General features: G+C 35.7%; 1 protein-coding gene across 1 annotated transcript in view; it reads right to left on the bottom strand.

The window, feature by feature from the left end:
* Positions 1-10778: 10778 nt before the first annotated feature.
* The window catches only part of ECT2 (epithelial cell transforming 2), a 50991-nt gene continuing 41862 nt past the window's right edge, over positions 10779-19907 (bottom strand). Inside the window, exons 22-24 of the mRNA XM_052641564.1 lie at positions 15687-15794; positions 14547-14693; positions 10779-10883 (exon numbers count right to left, since the gene is read on the bottom strand). Coding sequence (XP_052497524.1) covers positions 10779-10883; positions 14547-14693; positions 15687-15794 — 360 coding nt within the window. The remainder of the gene's footprint in view (positions 10884-14546; positions 14694-15686; positions 15795-19907) is intronic.

Here is a 19907-nt window from a genome sequence, read left to right on the forward strand (position 1 = left end):
CCAACCATAGTTCTTCAGGCACTCTATCAGATCTAGTCCCTTAAATCTATTTTTCACTTCCACTGTATAATCATAAGGGATTTGATTTAGGTCATACCTGAATGGTCTAGTGGTTTTCCCTAGTTTCTTCAATTTAAGTCTGAATGTTCCCTTGGTATCTCTAATTTTCTTAAAGAGATCTCTACTCTTTCTCATTCTATTGTTTTCTTCTATTTCTTTGCATTGACCACTGAGGAAGGCTTTCTTATCTCTCCTTGCTGTTCTTTAGAACTCTTCATTAAAATGGGTATATCTTTTATTTTCTCCATTGCCTTTAGCTTCTCTTCCTTTCTGAACTATTTGTAAGAACTCCTCAGACCATTTTGCCTTTTTGCATTTCTTTTTCTTGGAAATAGTCTTGGTCAGTGCCTCCTGTACAATGTCACGAACTTCCATCCATAGTTCTTCAGGCACTCTAAGAAATCTAACCCCTTGAATCTGTTTGTCACTTCCACTGTATAATCGTAAGGGATTTGACTCAGGTCAAACCTGAATGATCTAGTGGTTTTCCCTACTTTCATTAAGTCTGAATTTTGCAATAAGGATTTCATGATCTGAGCCACATTCAGCTCCTGGTCTTGTTTTTCCTGACGGTATAGATCTTCTCCATCTTTGGCTGTAAATAATATAATCAATCTGATTTTGATATTGATCATCTTTTGATTTTGATGTGTAGAGTCTTGGCTTGTGTTGTTGGAAGAGAGTGTTTGCTATGACCAGTGTGTTCTCTTGGCAAAACTGTTAGCCTTTGCCCTGCTTCATTTTGTACTCCAAGGCCAAATTTGCTTGTCACTCCAGGTATCTCTTGACTTCCTACTTTTGTATTCCAGTCCCCTATAATGAAAAGGACATCTTTTTTAGGTGTTAGTTCTAGAAGGTCTTGTAGGTCTTCATAGAACTGTTCAACTTCAGCTTCTAATCATTGGTTATGCCAAGTATAGCTCACAATATTTATAAATAAATAAGATTCTAAAGGAAATGTAGTGAATTTATGTATTAATTATATTTAATATTATGTATTCCCATTTAGGAAAAAAAAATCTTTTTAATCATTCAGGGTTGCATTATGCCCTTAATTTAATAAGGGTTCGTATTTACACAGGGCCCATTCCTTTATTAAATTTATTCCAAGTGTTTTTATAAACTGTCATTATTGTAGGGAAATTATTTTATTTGGTGTATCAACAAGTTGGCTATTACCAACTTGAAGGAAAGCTTTTGATTTCTGTATTACAAATCATGTAAGCAGCCAAATATTAATTGTAAGATTTTTTAAGGAAGTTTTGGAATATACAGCCACATTATTAATAATTTGCCTATTCTTTTAATGTATAACATTACTTAATTTTTTGTCTTATTCAATTAGCTAAAGGCTTTAAAAACAGAGTAAATAGCTATGGTGATGGAGGGTGAATCCTTCTTTTCCAATTTAATGCAATTCTGTTCATATTGCATGTAACATGATTATTTGCCATCACTTGTTACCAAGTATTATGTTTAGGTGATGTCTATTAATTGAGGATTTTTTTCTCTTTAAAAAACTTTACTGTGAAATATGACTTTAATGTGAAATACAAATTTTAAATGAATATTATGGAAATAATACCCACGCATACACTATCCTGCATTGTCACCAATACCTTAGATTCTTCCTCTGTGCTCCTCTCCTGCCACATCTCTCACCCTAAGCAAACACTTTCAAGAGGTAACTGTTACCCATAATTTTGTGCTAGTTATGCCCAGTGCTTTTCCTTAAAATGTTACCAGATGCTGCTGCTAAGTCGCTCTAGTCATGTCTGACTCTGTGTGACCCCATAGATGGCAGCCCACCAGGCTCCATCCCTGGGATTCTCCAGGCAAGAACACTCGAGTGGGTTGCCATTTCCTTCTCCATCTACTTGTCCCTAAATAACTGTCCTTTTTGTTTTTAAACTTTATACAGATAGATTATTGCTGTATCTATTTTTTGGACTTGCTTTTTCACTGTTTCTGAAATTAATACTACTGGATGTAGATAAAACACATTCATTTTACCACTGTATGTCATAAAATTGTATGAAGTGAAGAGAAGTCGCTCAGTCATGTCCGACTCTTTGCGACCCTGTGGACTATAGACTACCAAGGTCCTCTGTCCATGGGATTCTCCAGGCAAGAGTACTGGAGCGGGTTGCCATTTCCTTCTCCAGAGGATCTTCCCGACCCAGGGATCGAACCCCGGTCTCCTGCGTGGCAGGCAGACGCTTTACCCTCTGAGTCACCAGGGAAGCCCCCCCAAAATTGTATGGATAGTCTATAATTACCCATTCTACTGCTGGTAAACATTTGGGTTGTTTCTAATTTGTGAATACTGTAAGCAATGCTGCTGTGGACATTCTTAAACCTGGACACCAACGGATACATGTGTGCAAGAGCTTCCCTAAGGAAGAATGAATATACTATCTGCTTTAGTCATGTACAACTTTACCACATGATGACAAACTGATTTCTGTGCAATACACCAATTCATCAGTACATCAATTTACCTATCTTTGCATCAAATATCATAGTTTATAAGTCCTGCTATCTTATAAATCAAATGCTATCACCTTGTCCCTCCTCACAAGTATCTTAACTTTATTAGCTTCTTGTTCTACCAAGTCTATTTTAGAATTAGCCAGTTTAATAAATTAAAAATTCTCATTGAGGATGGGCAATCAACTTAGGGAATTTATATCAAAGAATACACTCTGTATTGTTAAATTAATGACTTCCAATAAAGTTTCAATTTTCTCCATAAAAAACTTTTGCAAATCTTCTGTTGGAATGAATTCCATTTTATTTTTGTTGACACTGTAATTGTTATTTTTTAAAATTATAGCTTTTGATTTTTGTCTGTGTATAGAAATAAAATTGATTTTTATTTGTTTCCAGAACTTCATTACTCTTACTAACTCTAACAACGTATCTGCACGTTCTTTGTGGAGGAGGGGAGAGACGATAGGGCTATGCAGACAATAACACCCCTGTGAATAATTATTTTCCTCATGAATTTGTATACTTTCTTTTTTTATAAAATTGTCACTGCACTGGCTAGTACCTCCAATATAATGACTCCTTGTATTCTGATCTTGAAGGAAACGCTTTTAAAGTTTCATCATTAAGTAAGATATCTGCTGTTGTTTTTCTTGGTGAAAGTCCTTTATTACCTTAAGGAAATACTTTTTTATGCATTATTTTTCAAATGCATTTTATTTATTGGTTTTCCCGTTCATCTGTTGATGTGGTTATTTACACTGATTTTGTATTGTTAAAGCAACCCTGCATTCCAGAGATAAACTCAGTAATGATGCATAATCTTTTTTATTCAATGCTGAACTGACTTTGCTAACAGAATATTAGCAATTTAGAATTTTTCCATTGACAGTAATTCTTTTCTGTTTTGATATCAAGGTTATGCTAAACTCATTAAAAATGGAAAATATTCTCTCTTCATTCTGTTTCTCAAATTTGGGGTATACTTACCCTAAAACTATTGAGACCAAGTACTTTCTTTGTAAGAAAGAATTTTAACTTTGGAGTCTATTCTTTAATAACTAACAGAACCAACCAGATTTTTTTCCCCCTTATTCAGTCAGTTTTATTTGTATTTTCCTCAAAATTGATCAATTTCAACTGTTTTCAATTTGACTGGGAGAAAGTTGTTCATAATATCATATGCATGTGTCAATATATCACATTGAATGTTTTATATTTGCTCTTTCAACCTTGACAGATGTTTGTCAATGTCATTGGTCTCAAAAAACTAAATAAAGCAATAAGTTACTATGAAGTGAACAACCGTATAACATACAGGTTAAGAAATATCAAGAGAATGCTGCCAGCAGTACATATAAGGTCTCATGTGCCCCTTTCTCATTTTACCCCAGGGAGGTTAGACTATTTTGGCTTTTAGAGTAGTGATTTTCTTGCTTGCCTAAACTTTTATCAGATAACTCTGCAACCTTACACAATAAAGTAATATTTTGTCAATTTTTAAACTTTATATAAACAGAATAAAAAGTTATTTTTATATCTATTTTCTTTCACTTAATATTTTCAAACTTTATCCAGGCCATTTCATGTTCAGTTCATTCAATGCATGACTATAACACAGTATATTCATTCATTACAATACTGATAAAAATTTCTACCTTTTCATTTTCAACCTATTATGTATAATGCAGCTAAGAACATTCTTTTGTACATGGATTCTGGTATTTGTGTACCTATTTTTTTTTTTAATAAATATCTGGGATTGCAGTTGTTTGGTATCAAGGTATGCATATTTTAAACCTTATAGTTTAATGCCTAAGCATTTCGTAAAGTGATTATACAATTTACACTCCAAAGAGCAGTGAAGGGACTTCTCAGCTTCCTATTTGTGCTAAGCAAATATGCATGTACAATGGTGCCTCATTAGCATTTTCTGCATTATGGATGAGGAACATTTCTTAATAAGGTTATTGGCCATTTGGATTTCTTCACTTGTAAAATGCCATTTTTTTCTATAGAGATCTCTGATTTTTCAACTTTTAATTAAGTATATATTCTGGATATGAGTCATTTATCAGTTGTATAAATTGCAAACCTCTACTCCGTGAATTTCACTCTCTTAATGTCTTTTCATGACCAGAAGTTCTTAATTTTAATGTAGATTTATCAACCTCTCCCACTATAATTAGCTTAAACAAGGTAACATGTTTAAGCAATCTTTTCCAACCCTCAGATTAAAGATACTCTCCTATATTGTCTAATAAAATCTTTATAGTTTTACCTTTCATATTTAAGTCTATAATTCCCTTGAAATTCATTTTTGTATAGTATGTGAAGAAATTAATTTCCTTCTCTTCTGGTTGTAAAATAAAGATACCCATTTTTCTCTGCACTATTTATTGAACAGACTATCTTTTCTCCAAAGTTTTAAAGTGCCATTTTGTCTGTTTATAGATTTTCGATTACAATCCATTATTTTTATATGAATACACCAATACTTCCAACACCTCAATGTCCTGATGACTACAACTTTATAATAACCTTGTTTCTAATAAAGCCAGTCCTCTCACTTCCTCAACTGAGTGATTATTCATAACTCATGTATTTCCATATAAAATTGGAAAACAATCCATCATGGTACACACAATCAAACACATACTTTGTCCTTTGACTGGCTTTGTTTGAATCAATTCAATTTGAGGGAAACATTGTTCAAAAGCAAAGGAACTAATCCATGACTATGATATAATATCTCCATTAAGGTTTTTAATTAAAGTAAATACATTCCCATACCTGCCTCCTGACAAATCTGTACACAGGTCAAGAAGCAACAGTTAGAACTGGACATGGAACAACAGACTGGTTCCTAATAGAGAAAGGAGTATATCAAGGCTGTATATTGTCACCCTGCTTATTTAACTTATATGCAGAGGACATCATGAGAAATGCTGGGCTGGATGAAGCACAAGCTGGAATCAAGATTGCTGGGAGAAATATCAAAAACCTCAGATACGCAGATAACACCACCGTTATGACAGAAAGCAAAGAACTGAAGAGCCTCTTGATGAAAGTGAAAGAGCAGAGTGAAAATGTTGGTTTAAAACTCAACATTCAGAAAACTAAGATCATGGCATCTGGTCCCATCACTTCATGGCAAATAGATGGGGAAACAATGGAAACAGTGACAGACTTATTGATGCTTTTGAAGTGTGGTGTTAGAGAAGACTCTTGAGAGTCCCTTGGACTGCAAGGAGATCCAACCAATCAATTATAAAGGAAATCAGTCCTGAATGTTCATTGGAAGGACTGATGCTGAAGCTAAAACTCCAATACTCTGGCCACTTGATGTGAAAAACTGACTCATTTGAAAAGACCCTGATGCTGGGAAAGACTGCAGGCAGGAGGAGGAGACGACACAGGATGAGATGATGGCATCACCAACTCAATGGACAGAATTTGAGCAAGTTTGGGAGTTTGTGGACAGGGAAGCCTGGCGTGCTGCATGCAGTCCATGGGGTCACAAAGAGTCGGACATGGCTGAGCGACTGAACTGACTGAAGATCTTTTACATCTTTTATTAGATTTATAATTAAGTATTTCAGTAGGCACTCTTCTTTCTGATCACAAAGAAGATGTTGCCAAGGCTTCATCATTAAGTAGGACATTCATTATAGTATTTTAGTAGATAATCTTTATCAGTTTAAGGATGTTCCATTCTACTCCTAATCTGCAAGAAGTTTGATCACAGCAGACAAATTTATCAGATGTTTTTCTGCAACTACAGAGGTAATATAATTTTTCTCCCTTAGCCTGTTAGGAAAATATACTGATAAATTATCTAAAATTAAAATAACCTTGTGTGCCTTGCATAAACCCAACTTAGTTATATTATTCTTTTAATATATTACAATATCTCATTTGTTAAAATTTTGCAATATTACAAGTATTTTCACAAATAAGACTCTTTACCACTCCATGGACTGTAGCCACCAGGTTCCTCTATATATGGGATTTCCCAGGCAAGAATACTGGAGTCGGCTACCATTTCCTTCTCCTAGGGATCTTCCTGACCCAGGGATCAAACCTGGGTCTCCCGCATTGCAACCAGATTCTTCACTGTTTACAGATTTCTACCAGGAAAGCCCCAGATAAGATCAATGTTTCTTAAAATGTCCAAGGTTATCCAGAACTCATAAAATAAGTTGGGAAGTTTCCTTCCTCGATTCTCTTTAAGAATTGGTGATTGGTATTAGTTCTTCATTAAATATTAAATAGCATTATCCAGTTAAGCCATCTGGGCCTGGTGATTCCTTTCCAGGAATAATTTTAAACATGAATCCATTTCTTTAGTGTTTATAGGAACAATTATATGTGTTCTATTTCTTCCTATATCAGTATTAATAAGTTATATTTTTCTAGAAATATGTGTATGAGAATTATGGTATTCTGCTGTGGTAATGAGTTCCAGTTTGCTCACATCTCCCTGCATCCACACTCCTGGGTAATAGTACTTTTTCACACTGACTCTAAAGCTCCCTTTAAAGTTAAAACTAACTACCTGCTATATTTTGCCAATGAACATCCAACTTCATGCCTTATCTCACGCCATTTCCTCTCCCTGGAAAACCCACATATTTGGAGGTAATCAAGTTGTTGTTTAGTCACTAAGTTGTGTCCAACTCTATGTGACCCCATGGACTGTGGCCCGCCAGGCTCTTCTGTCCATGGAATTCTCCAGGCAAAAATACTGGAGTGGGTTGCCATTTCCTTCTCCAGGGGATCTTCCTGACCCAGGGACTGAACCCGTGTCTCCTGCATTGGCAGGCATATTCCTTACACTGAGTCACCCCAGGAAAGCCCAGAAAAAAATGCATAGATACTTATAAACACATTATTTTATATAAACTATCATAGCATTCACTACTTACATTCTGCAAAGTAGATTCCAGATTAAAGACACCTAAAACTTACATACTGCCCAATATTAATAGAGGGAGGAATAAGCAAATAAATATGGAAACAAATACACAACAGAGCAAAGGTTGATAAAAGCATTCATACTGGCCTATGAAAATTTGTATAAAAGAACTGTTTAAAATATGAAACATAAAATATACTTGAGTTTTAGACATTTATTTATGAAGTTCTTCCTAATACAACTGCTTTTAAAATATAGCAATAAAAGATCATTCACTATTTAAAAGTGGTACATATGTGGCATAGAAAAAAATCTATACAGTCAAAGTATTATAACAGATAATTGAAAATTGTTAAATGACAAACATTTGCAGTACTCCCTAAACAAGTAGGAAATAACAATGCATTTATTCAAAGGAACTTGATTATTTTGTACTATTAAAAAAACACCCTATTATGAAAGACAAAGTCAGAGTTTGAAAAATATTTTACAACAGCAAGTAAGTGTATTTCAATTTTACATTTAATTATGAGGCCACAATAAAAATTTAACCATACACATATCTATGCATTTTACAGCAGATTAGCCAACTTAGGAATTATTTCATAAAGAGTATAAACCACTTTACCACAATGTCCCCATGGTCTTATCTTTCCAAATAAAATTCCACACACTATCAAACTAAATCAAGTGAACTGTGGCTAAAATCACCATAAGTACACTGGCCCTTAAACAAGTATACATCAGTATCATGTTTGTGCAAAATATACATGATTTTTTAATCCTTTTGTCCTTATCTCAATTTGCAAGTATATTCTGAAACCACCTCCTTTAATTGTTATTCTTGTCAATAGTGGCAAATCTTTCAAAATCCACATGCGATATCTTTATTTATAAAATAAACTCCAAAAGGAGCAGTTAAATAACTAAACAAAGTATGTGAACCAAGAACCCACTATTCAGAGATCTAAGCACGTTTTCATTTGTGATATCACTTAATTTCTGAACAAATTAAGATACACATTTATTTCTAAAAATTCATTCATGGACACTATACAAAGAGATTTACAGCAGTATTTGGCATCAAACAATAAAATTTATTTACTGTACCATGTGGCAAAGTTATTAATATCATGAATAACTTCAATGACTGGTCTTCAACTGGTTCAACAAAGAGAAAAATTACACCAAAATCAATATAACTTTTTACATGAATTAACTCAAAAAATGTCAGAGGTTAACCTCACTCTTTAAAGAGAGAAATAAAATGGCATAGTTTAGTGTTATCTTCTTTCCAGCTTTCACTAAGTGCTAACAGTAAGTACCATTTAAGTCAGTTTCTTATTTGAGAATGAGGTGTTTATAACTTCATACAAATTAAGATTTTTTTTAAAGCTTCATATCAAATGAGTTGTAGATCTACTTAAAGTATGACTTCTCCTTTCAAAGAAGGCAGGAAGACTGACAAGGGATGGAGACGGGATGCCCTGTAAAGACAAATATTTTATACTTAAGTATTTTTTCTTTTAAGTAAGATATAGCTTAGTATCATACATACTACTTTTGCATTTTACAAATTATCATAACAAGTAAGACACCTGAAAATCTAAACTCTTAAAAGAAACAAAAACTTAAAATTAGGAGGGAAGGGTTGGGAGAACACATAGAACTATTTTAGCATTCTGAAAACAAGAAAAATGGATAGACTAGTTTACTACATATTAATTCAAATGAAAGAGATATATACTTACTGCTAGTAGTGGTACTTCTGTGAGATATACATGATTTAGTGTTTCAGGTGTCTTTAAAATTATAAATTAGAAGACAAATTTTCAAGGTTAAAAAGACAAACCACAGCGGTTTCCTCTTAATCATAAGCAGAATTAAGGAGAGTAAAATTACTTCATGCAAAATAATTTTCTAAATTAAAAGCCATATACTCTGAAAAAGTTTTTATATTATGTATTCAACCCATGTTTAATATGTGTGTATCTATGATTTTGCTTCAAATAAAACTAAGCAAAACAGCAGTGCTTCTGATAGTAGAGATTATAATAGAGAATATACTAACCTGTCTAAACTTTATTATTTCAGAGTGTCAAAGTTAAATATTATCAGAATTTTTAATAACAAAGAAACAATACCAAAAAGTTAAGAGGGGATATAAATCAAAACAAATTATGAAAAGTACTATTTTAACAGACACGCTGCTGCTGCTAAGTCGCTTTAGTCATGTCCAACTCTGCGACCCCATAGACGGCAGCCCACCAGGCTCCCCCGTCCCTGGGATTCTCCAGGCAAGAACACCGGAGTCGGTTGCCATTTCCTTCTCCAATGCATAAAAGTGAAAGTGAAGCCGTTCAGTCATGTCTGACTCTTAGCAACCCCATGGACTGCAGCCTACCAGGCTCCTCCGTCCATGGTATTTCCCAGGCAAGAGTACTGGAGTGGTGTGCCACTGCCTTCTCCATTAACAGACATGAATGGTTAACTATTCCTTGGAGAAGGGAATGGCAACCCACTCTAGTATTCTTGCCTGGAGAACTCCACGGACAGAGAGGAGTCTGGTCGGCTACAGTCCATGGCATCACAAAGAGCAGGACACGACTAAGCGACTAACACACACACACTTAGAGCCACAAGGCAGCTAGCGAGCTGTAAGTTCTCATCAACAAGGTGTGAAGTTGAAAGAGCTGAGTTAGTAAAGTATTAACATTCAAGTGACAGCAAAGCAATGATTTAAGTAGATTGTATAAAAGTTTACATTTTCCTCAGGTAAAACCTTTATCACTTGCCATATTAAAAGCACAAATTTTACACAAATGTCATAATTCTAAGATTAAGAATCATATTTGGAATATAAATCCTCTTCATAGGACAATTACTACTATTTTTAAGTAATTACTTCCATAAATAAGAAAATCTCTAATGGGACTGATTTTTTCAAGCTTTATGAGTAAATTATCTTGCAAAATAGTTTTATGTGCCAATAAACAAAGAAACTCCATTAAGCCTAAGTTGTTGTGATTTCAAAGCAGTTTTAAAGTTGTGAATTCAAAAGTCCTCACACCTAGTAAGTGATTCAGTGGAGAAAAATATTCTCTTTTTTTCATAATAAATACAAATTTCAAATAGCTAATAAGCTCACATTAGACTTCACAAGGCTTGTTTCCATTACTGGTTGACATATCTCCTAATTCTTCACAAATATCAAAGATTACTTGGATAGAACTTTTCTGAAATTTGAAAACTCAGCATTTCCTTCCAGCATCTCTGAAAAACTAGCTCATGAGGCAGAATGAAGTACATATCAAAACCAGGAGTTTCGACAGTGCCCACCAGTAGACTTTGAGAGCTGAACATAACCATGCTTAGTAAATCCAATTACATTGCTTGTGGAAACAGAATGGGTAATCTGTTAGAACAGAATAGGCAATTGAGAAGAGGACAGGAATGTCTTAAAGATACTTTAGGTACTTATTTATATTATTTACATAAAACTGGTAAGTTCAGTTCAGTTCAGTTGCTCAGTGGTGTCCAACTCTTTGCGACCCCATGAATCACAGCACGCCAGGCCTCCCTGTCCATCACCATCTCCCGGAGTTCACTCAGACTCACATCCATCGAGTCAGTGATGCCATCCAGACATCTCATCCTCTGTCGGCCCCTTCTCCTCCTGCCCCCAATACCTCCCAGCATCAGAGTCTTTTCCAATGAGTCAACTCTTCGCATGAGGTGGCCAAAGTACTGGAGTTTCAGCTTTAGCATCATTCCTTCCGAAGAAATCCCAGGGTTGATCTCCTTCAGAATAAACTGGTTGGATCTCCTTGCAGTCCAAGGGACTCTCAAGAGTCTTCTCCAACACCACACTTCAAAAGCATCAATTCTTCAGTGCTCTGCCTTCTTCACAGTCCAACTCTCACATCCATACATGACCACAGGAAAAACCATAGCCTGACCAGACAGACCTTAGTTGGCAAAGTAATGTCTCTGCTTTTGAATATGCTATCTAGGTTGCTCATAACTTTTCTTCCAAGGAGTAAGCATCTTTTAATTTCATGGCTACAGTCACTATCTGCAGTGACTTTGGAGCCCCCAAAAATAAAGTCTGACACTGTTTCCACTGTTTCCCCATCTATTTCCCATGAAGTGATGGGACCGGATGCCATGATCTTCATTTTCTGAATGTTGAGCTCTAAGCCAACTTTTTCACTCTCCACTTTCACTTTCATCAAGAGGCTTTTTAGTTCCTCTTCACTTTCTGCCATAAGGGTGGTGTCATCTGCGTATCTGAGGTTATTGATATTTCTCCCAGCAATCTTGATTCCAGCTTGTGTTTCTTCCAGTCCAGCCATAAGTAACATATCTTAATTTCCCAAAAATGTTCTATAAAATCCAATTATCTTCATTTGAAAAGCAGTAATATTTATAATAGCTACAACAGATGCAGGAAATAAAAAAGGGATAGTGCACTGGGCTTCAGAAAGCTTACAATATAATTTTAGTAAATGAATGCTTACTGTATTTTGTCAATTTCAATACTTTTTTTCATTAACTAACATCTTTGCAAAGAATTTATATTATCAACCAAGTATGATTTCTCTTCCATTGGAAGGTTAATCTTGATTACAAATCTATATAAACATACTCATAATAAGCTATAACCTTTGATGTATATTAACTAAAGACTTAACTAGCTTTATAACAAATAAGCTATTGAGCATTATATATCTTTTTTGTATACATTTTATATAATTAAAGTTAACCATTTATAAAACACCAAGGTGTTACCCTTGTGTACTTTCTGTATACTACCTTACTTAATCCTTACAACTACTACTTTATATTCATTTTATAAACAGTGAAATTGAAACAGAAAGATCTTTAATAAGTTGACAAAAGTCATACAGCTAGTGAACAGCAGAACTGGGATCTGAACTTAGGAGTTTCAGAGTTCCTGATCTTAACTACTACTCAAACTGCCTCTGAGAAAATAATCACATCATATATGTGAGATAGAGTCTGTGTAATTACCCTTTACAATAACAACACAGGGTAAGTACTCCTTTCTTTCATCTGCAAATTGGGGATAAGAGACAATAGGAAACTTGCTGAAGAACATATAGCTAAAAAATGACAGTCACTTGCGTTTTTTAACCATAGTAAGTTATATTAAAAATAATTTTTACAAAGGATAGATACATCACTATTTAGTAACAGTAATATATGTTAGAAATGCCCTTCAGTTCAGTTCAGTTGCTCAGTCGTGTCCGACTCTTCGAGACCCCATGAATTGCAGCACACCAGGCCTCCCTGTCCATCACCAACTCCCGGAGTTCACTCAGACTCAAATCCATCAAGTCAGTGATGCCATCCAGCCATCTCATCCTCTGTTGGCCCCTTCTCCTCCTGCCCCCAATCCCTCCCAGCATCAGAGTCTTTTCCAATGAGTCAACTCTTTGCATGAGGTGGCCAGAGTACTGGAGTTTCAGCTTTAGCATCATTCCTTCCAAGGAAATCCCAGGGCTGATCTCCTTCAGAATGAACTGGTTGGATCTCCTTGCAGTCCAAGGGACTCTCAAGAGTCTTTTCCAACACCACAGTTCAAAAGCATCAATTCTTTGGCACTCAGCCTTGTTCACAGTCCAACTCTCACATCCATACATGACTACTGGAAAAACCATAGCCTTGACTAGACGGACCTTAGTAGGCAAAGTAATGTCTCTGCTTTTGAATATACTATCGTTGGTCATAACTTTTCTTCCAAGGAGTAAGCGTCTTTTAATTTCATGGCTACAGTCACCATCTGCAGTGATTTTGGAGCCCCCCAAAATAAACTCTGATACTGTCTTCACTGTTTCCCCATCTATTTCCCATGAAGTGATGGGACCAGATGCCATGATCTTAGTTTTCTGAATGCTGAGTTTAAGCCAACTTTTTCACTCTCCTCTTTCACTTTCATCAAGGGGTTTGTTAGTTCCTCTTCACTTTCTGCCATAAGGGTGGTGTTATCTGCATTATCTGAGGTTATTGATATTTCTCCCGGCAATCTTGATTCCAGCTTGTGCTTCTTCCAGCCCAGCGTTTGTCATGATGTACTCTGCATAGAAGTTAAATAAGCAGGGTGACAATATACAGCCTTGACGTACTCCTTTTCCTATTTGGAACCAGTCTGTTGTTCCATGTCCAGTTCTAACTGTTGCTTCCTGACCTGCATACAGATTTCTCAAGAGGCAGGTCAGGCGGTCTGGTATTCCCATCTTTCAGAATTTTCCACAGTTTATTGTGATCCACACAGTCAAAGGCTGTGGCATAGTCAATAAAGCAGAAATAGATGTTTTTCTGGAACTCTCTTGCTTTTTCCATGATTCAGCGGTTGTTGGCAATTTGATCTCTGGTTCCTCTGCCTTTTCTAAAACCATCTTGAACATCAGGAAGTTCACGGTTCACGTATTGCTGAAGTCTGGCTTGGAGAATTTTGAGCATGACTTTACTAGCATGTGAGATGAGTGCAATAGTGCGGTAGTTTGAGCATTCTTTGGCATTGCCTTTCTTTGGAATTGGAATGAAAACTGACCTTTTCCAGAAATGCCCTTAATATTAATTAAATGTCTAATAATTCTGACACCATTGGGAATTTGGATTGTTCAGGAAGCATTTAAAAATAAACACATGAATTTAGAACCCATAACACCTTTTGATACTCACTTCAGTGATGATCTATTCACAGAAATAATAAAGGAAATAAAACTCAGTCTCTGCTATATTATTGGAGCCAATCTATAAATAGAACTATCATTCTGTACCTCAGTAAAGTGATAGGCTAGACTGAAACACGTTTCTTTCTCAGAGATTAACATCTCAATCCCAATAAAATTTCATATCAAATAAAGTACACTTTAAGTAAGTCTCTAATTCACTAAGTGAGGTTTTCTAAATTATCTTAACCCAACAATGAGGTTAGATATATCAAAAAAATTGATGGAAATTTAAGAATTCCACCTTTAAAAAGTCAACAAATTTTATACCAACTTGATAAATTTGAAGTTATTTAGCCTGTTAAATCAAAATCACTTACTGCTAATGATGATGTGCTAGCCAGACGACTCATTACATGCTTCTCATTGCTAGAAGGACTTCTTCTCTCTGCTGAACTTTGGGATGTCATAAGAGCCCTTCGGAGAGCTCTTTTTGGAGTTTTGGAGAAAGAGAATGCTCTTGTAACCTAGAATTAAAACAAGATACAATTAATTTAAAAACCTAGATAAATCTAATATATAATTGATTAGAACAATCATATGTAAAACAAAGCCAAATTCACATTAAAAGTTTTTCTATAAAAAATATGGAGGAATTCTGCCATATACTTTTTTCTATAAAAAGTATATGACAGAATGAGAATCTCTGGACAAAGCAGTGATAATGTAGTATATTGTGGATTATTCCATCTTGCATTCATAGAACACTAGTCCAGCAGGAGAAAGTAGGAGGGAAAATTTGGCATGAGAAGAAACCTTGGTATTGTCTAATTCTGCTATAATTCAGTTGTGAGATCGTTGATCCAAAGCCACTTAAACCTCAATTTAACTGAAAAAGGGTAGGACTTTATTTGAATCATCATTGTTAATGTTTATCTACTATATATCATTCATGTTAAATGCAGAGATACAATGATGATTAAAGTAGGCAAAGAAAACAACAATCAAAAACTTATAAACTGAACAATAGACTCTGGCTATTAATTTACCTATAAAATTAAAACTCTAATTCTACTTTTAAAAAACCTATTACCAACATTCTTGTATAGTCCTGAACAACCTCGATAAGGTAAGGTAAGGTAAGTAGGAAAGTTATCTTCATCATTAGAAGTCTGAAACTTACTATGGTAAGGAACAGGTCCCAGGTTTCCTGACTCTATGGTGTGCCCTTTGCAGAAAAATACCTAAGGCAATTTCTAACATGAATGCACATATACTTAAAACACCATCAGAAATATCACAGTTAACTAGAATGGGAAGGGTTACAAAAGCTGTTACAATTACTGTGCCAAGGAATTTGCTAAGTTTAACTATTATCTCTGCAGGCCATTTCCTAAAACCAAAAAACAACTTTGTTTTATGTATTACCTTCACACTGACATCTATGGCTATATTATTTTAATATACTCTGAAAAATACATTTTGGAGACACGGTGAATAATAATGTCACTGAGATTTACCTTTTTTGAAGTCTTTTTTATTGCTCTAGATGCTCTACTCAATGTACTGTCCATATCTTTTGTATTTACTTCAAAGGATTCTGGATCAGCAGTGTAAATAAGATTCTCCTGTTGAAAATTAATATTAATTTTTAAAATAATAAAATAAAAATACACAGCTGTTCCTAAAATCAAACCTGTAAGAACTTATATGCACACACAGGTGCTTATATAAATCAAACTACTCAAGATTTTTGCTGTTTTTTACAGTGCATATGTGAGTATACAAATATTTTCTCTTCAACACAGCAAAAGTTCTCAAAAGAAAAGACACCAAATCAGGGCATTTTAAAATATACTATTTGAAATGTAAGAGAGAGTTCAACTGAAGTCCCCGAATATCTGAATTTATAAACATTTTTTAGTAACAAAATTTTATAACTGGGAAGAATTTTGTGGCTTAAAATAGTATAAATTAGGATATAGGTTTAATGTTTGCTGCCACCTTGTGGTTAATCTTACTTTATGAAATACTTTCATTGATTGTTTATATTCCCATTCTAGAATTACTAGCCATCCTGTGGCTAGTAATTCAATAGATTTTATTTTCAGCATTTTTCCATTACTGTTTACACTTCAGAATCAGTTATAAATTTATAAAAGACTGCAAAAGCCATCTAGTTGGACATTGTGATAAATTTAGGAATAATCTCTATAGTAGGAAATCACTATACTGCAGAGATCCATTTTATATATGGCTACCTAGCACTATGAGAAAAAATTCTTCCCTATAATGAACAGTTTTTTGGCTTTACAAAAAGCTGTCTCCATTATTTTCCTAGCCAGCATTCTGTTGTATGCACTAGTACTGTATTTCTTTCAATGAACCTTCGTGTGGAGCAATCCTTTATTTATAACAATATATTGTTGGCCCACAGAAAAAAAAAAAAAAAATCAAGGACCAGAGCAAGATGGTGCAATAGAAAGACATGGAACTCACCTCCTTCCACAGACATATGTGCATGTAGAATAAAGCTCACAGAATACCTGCTAAATGTTGGCAGAAGAGCTCATAAAACCAAAATGCAAGAAAGATCACCAAACAACAGGGTAGGAGAAAAGAAAGAAAAGGGGAATTGGGATAGGATCTGTACCCCTGGGAGGGAGCTATGAAAGAGGAAATGTTCCTTGACACAGGAAAACGCTTCACCAGCAGGGTAGGTCAGTGTGGAGAGAAAGAGAGCTTCAGAGGCTTGAGAGAGAATACAGCGACTGGTCTGCGACAAGTAGAACAGAGGGAGACCTGCAAAGAAGGCCCAGGCCATCTCACTGCAATCCTCAGCCTGAGAGGTATGTCTGCTGGTGGACACAGGTGCTCAGCTGTGTCCAACTCTTCGCAACCCTTTGGACTATAGCTTGCCAGGCTCCTTTGTCCATGGGATTTTCCAGGCAAGAATACTGGAGTGGGTTGTCATTTCCTTCTTGAGCAGATTTTCCTGAACCAGGGATTTAACCCAGGTCTCTTGTGTCTCCTGCATTGTAGGTGGATCCTTTACCTTCTGAGCCATCTGAGAAGGTTGGCTGCTAAAATCTGGGCTTCAAAGGTCAGACCTGGGGTGAAGACTGGAGTTGCCTGCACGAAGACTGTCTGAAGGGGCTTGGAGTGTGATCCAAGCTACAATCTGGTGCATGTGCAAAAAGGAGACTGGATCCGCCACTGAACCCCCACTGTTAACTTGCAAGCTCAAAGAAAGGGTAGGGCACAGAATAGCAGCCTCATTCTCAGTGTGCTCACAACAGGCCCAGCTGCTCATTCACAGAGGCAAGGCTGCAATCCTAGCCAATTGCCAGTGGCCTTACAACTTAGAAAGCAGGGCTGAAACCTTAATGTTCCCATGGCTCATGAATTTATGTGCCTGAGATGGCTTGGTAAACTCAGTGCCTGTAGGACACTGGTGTAGATTACTGTGCTCCTGTGGCTGGAGCAGGTCTAGAGATAATAGCCTCTGCTAGCACTCACACAGAGAGGGTAGGCCGAGGGTCTGAGCTGACTCAGTAGCTCCTACAGCTATGGCGGGTCCAGGTGCTCAACCCAGCCATGTTGGTCCCAGTGCCTGACCTCAGTAGTTCTGTGTCAACAGATCTGTGCTATTAGCTTTGTGAGTAGAAGACCTGAGGGTTACCAGAGCTAACTATCTAAATCTCCACAGCTGAGGTGGGACCAAGGGGTGTGCTAAAGACTGTACTCTGTGAACCAGCACAATAGTGACAGGCAAAATCACAGAGTGCACTTTCCCATGGACAAGTCCTTCCCCAATATTCATTGGGTAGCATCTCTCCCAGTGGGAGCATTCCAGTCCTATTTACCTCACATTGGAGTTCAGAAACAGACCTGGGACATCTATCCAAAAGGTGGGCAGACCCTGCCCCAGACAGAGCTGTAACAACCACAGAGCAAAGAGGAGGCCACACTCAACATCCAGTGCAGGCTCTGGGCATCATGATAACAATCTAATGGGTAACACACAGAGAGGAAAACTATGGCAGGCACCCATACTAAAAACAGTCTTTGCTCAAAAATATTACACTCACAAAGGCTACACAGGGACACTCCCTCACAAAAACTGCCCTTCCAGACCACGGTAGATAACTGTTTCTCCTTAATTCAGAGTCAGAGAAATAAAAGTAAAATGAAGAAGACGAGGAACCACACAATTAAAAGACCAAGAGAATTCCCCTGAAAGAACAAACAATGAAACAGATATCTCCAGTCTACCACATCCTGAGTCCAAAAAGGAGATAATGAAAATACTGAAGGAGTTAAGAAATTATATGGATAGAAATAGAGATTACTATAAAATAAAAAAGAATATATATATATAAAGAGGAGTCAATCAAAAGTAGAAAACTCATTTGCTGAGACAAAAGCTGAACTAACGGCAATCAACAGCAAGCTGGACAATGAAGAACTAATAAGTGATCTGGAAGATAGAATAGTGGAAATTACCAGACTAGAAGAGCAGACAGAAATACAAAAAAAAAAAAAATATATATATATATATGACCTATGGAATAATATAAAGTATCCAGATCTGTGCATAATAGGAATCCCAGAAGGAAAACAAAAGAGAACAGGAATTTTAAAATATATTTGAAGAAATTATGGCTGAAAATGTCCCAAATTTAAGGAAGGAAACGGAAACCCATGTATAGGAAGGACAGAGGGTCCCAAACAAGATGAAGCCAAACAGACCTACACCAAGATATACTATAACTAAAACAATAAAATTTAAAGATATAAAGAGGATTCTAAAGGCAGAAGAGAAAAACAAAGAGTTAATTACAAAGGATACCTCCCTCCACAAGGCTGTCAACTGATATCTCTACCTACAGAAACTGAAGGCCAGAAGGGAGTGGCAGGATATATTTATTCAAAGTCTTACAAAGGAAAAGCCTGCAACCCAGGACACTCTATACAGCAAGATTATCACTTAGAATAGGGAGAGACAAAGAACTTCTCAGATAAGCAAATACTAAAAAAGAATACAGCAACATTAAACTTATCCTAAAAGAAATATTAAAAGGTTTCTCTAAGTAGAATAAAGGAAAAACATATCTGCATGAAAGAGAAAATCACAATTGAAAAGAAAATCAAGAGAAAAATCACAATTGGAAAGAAAATCACTTACATAAACTAGTACACCAATTTAAAAAATAAAATAATTTTTTCTGAAAGTAATGATAACTACCACTAACACCAAAACAGTAAATACAAAGATGTAAAAGAGGACATCAAAATCATAAAATGTGGGGAAAGAGAGTATAAAAATGTAGTTTTTTATTTTAAAGAATGTGTTTGAGCCTATATGACTATCAGTCTAGAGCAAGTCAATATAGTTGTGGGTTAACACACTTGACAGCCAGGGTAACCACAAATCAAAACCATGTAACAGGTTCACAAAAAGTAAAAGAAAAGAAAAAAGCATAATACAAAAGAAAACCATCAAACCAAAACAGGGAAAACAGAAAGGAACAAAGAAGAAGTATAAACTCAACTGGAAAATAAGGCTTAAAATGGAATAAATACATATCTATCAATAATTACCTTAAATGTCAATGGACTAAACACTCTAATAAAAAGACAATGGCAGACTGGATTAAAAAAAAAAAGAAAGAGCCTACAACCTGCTGCCTTTTTATAAGAAACACACCTTAGGGCCAATGACACACGGATTGAAAGTG

The sequence above is a fragment of the Budorcas taxicolor genome, chromosome 1 (assembly GCF_023091745.1).
Source record: "Budorcas taxicolor isolate Tak-1 chromosome 1, Takin1.1, whole genome shotgun sequence".
NCBI classification, from domain to species: Eukaryota; Metazoa; Chordata; class Mammalia; order Artiodactyla; family Bovidae; genus Budorcas; species Budorcas taxicolor.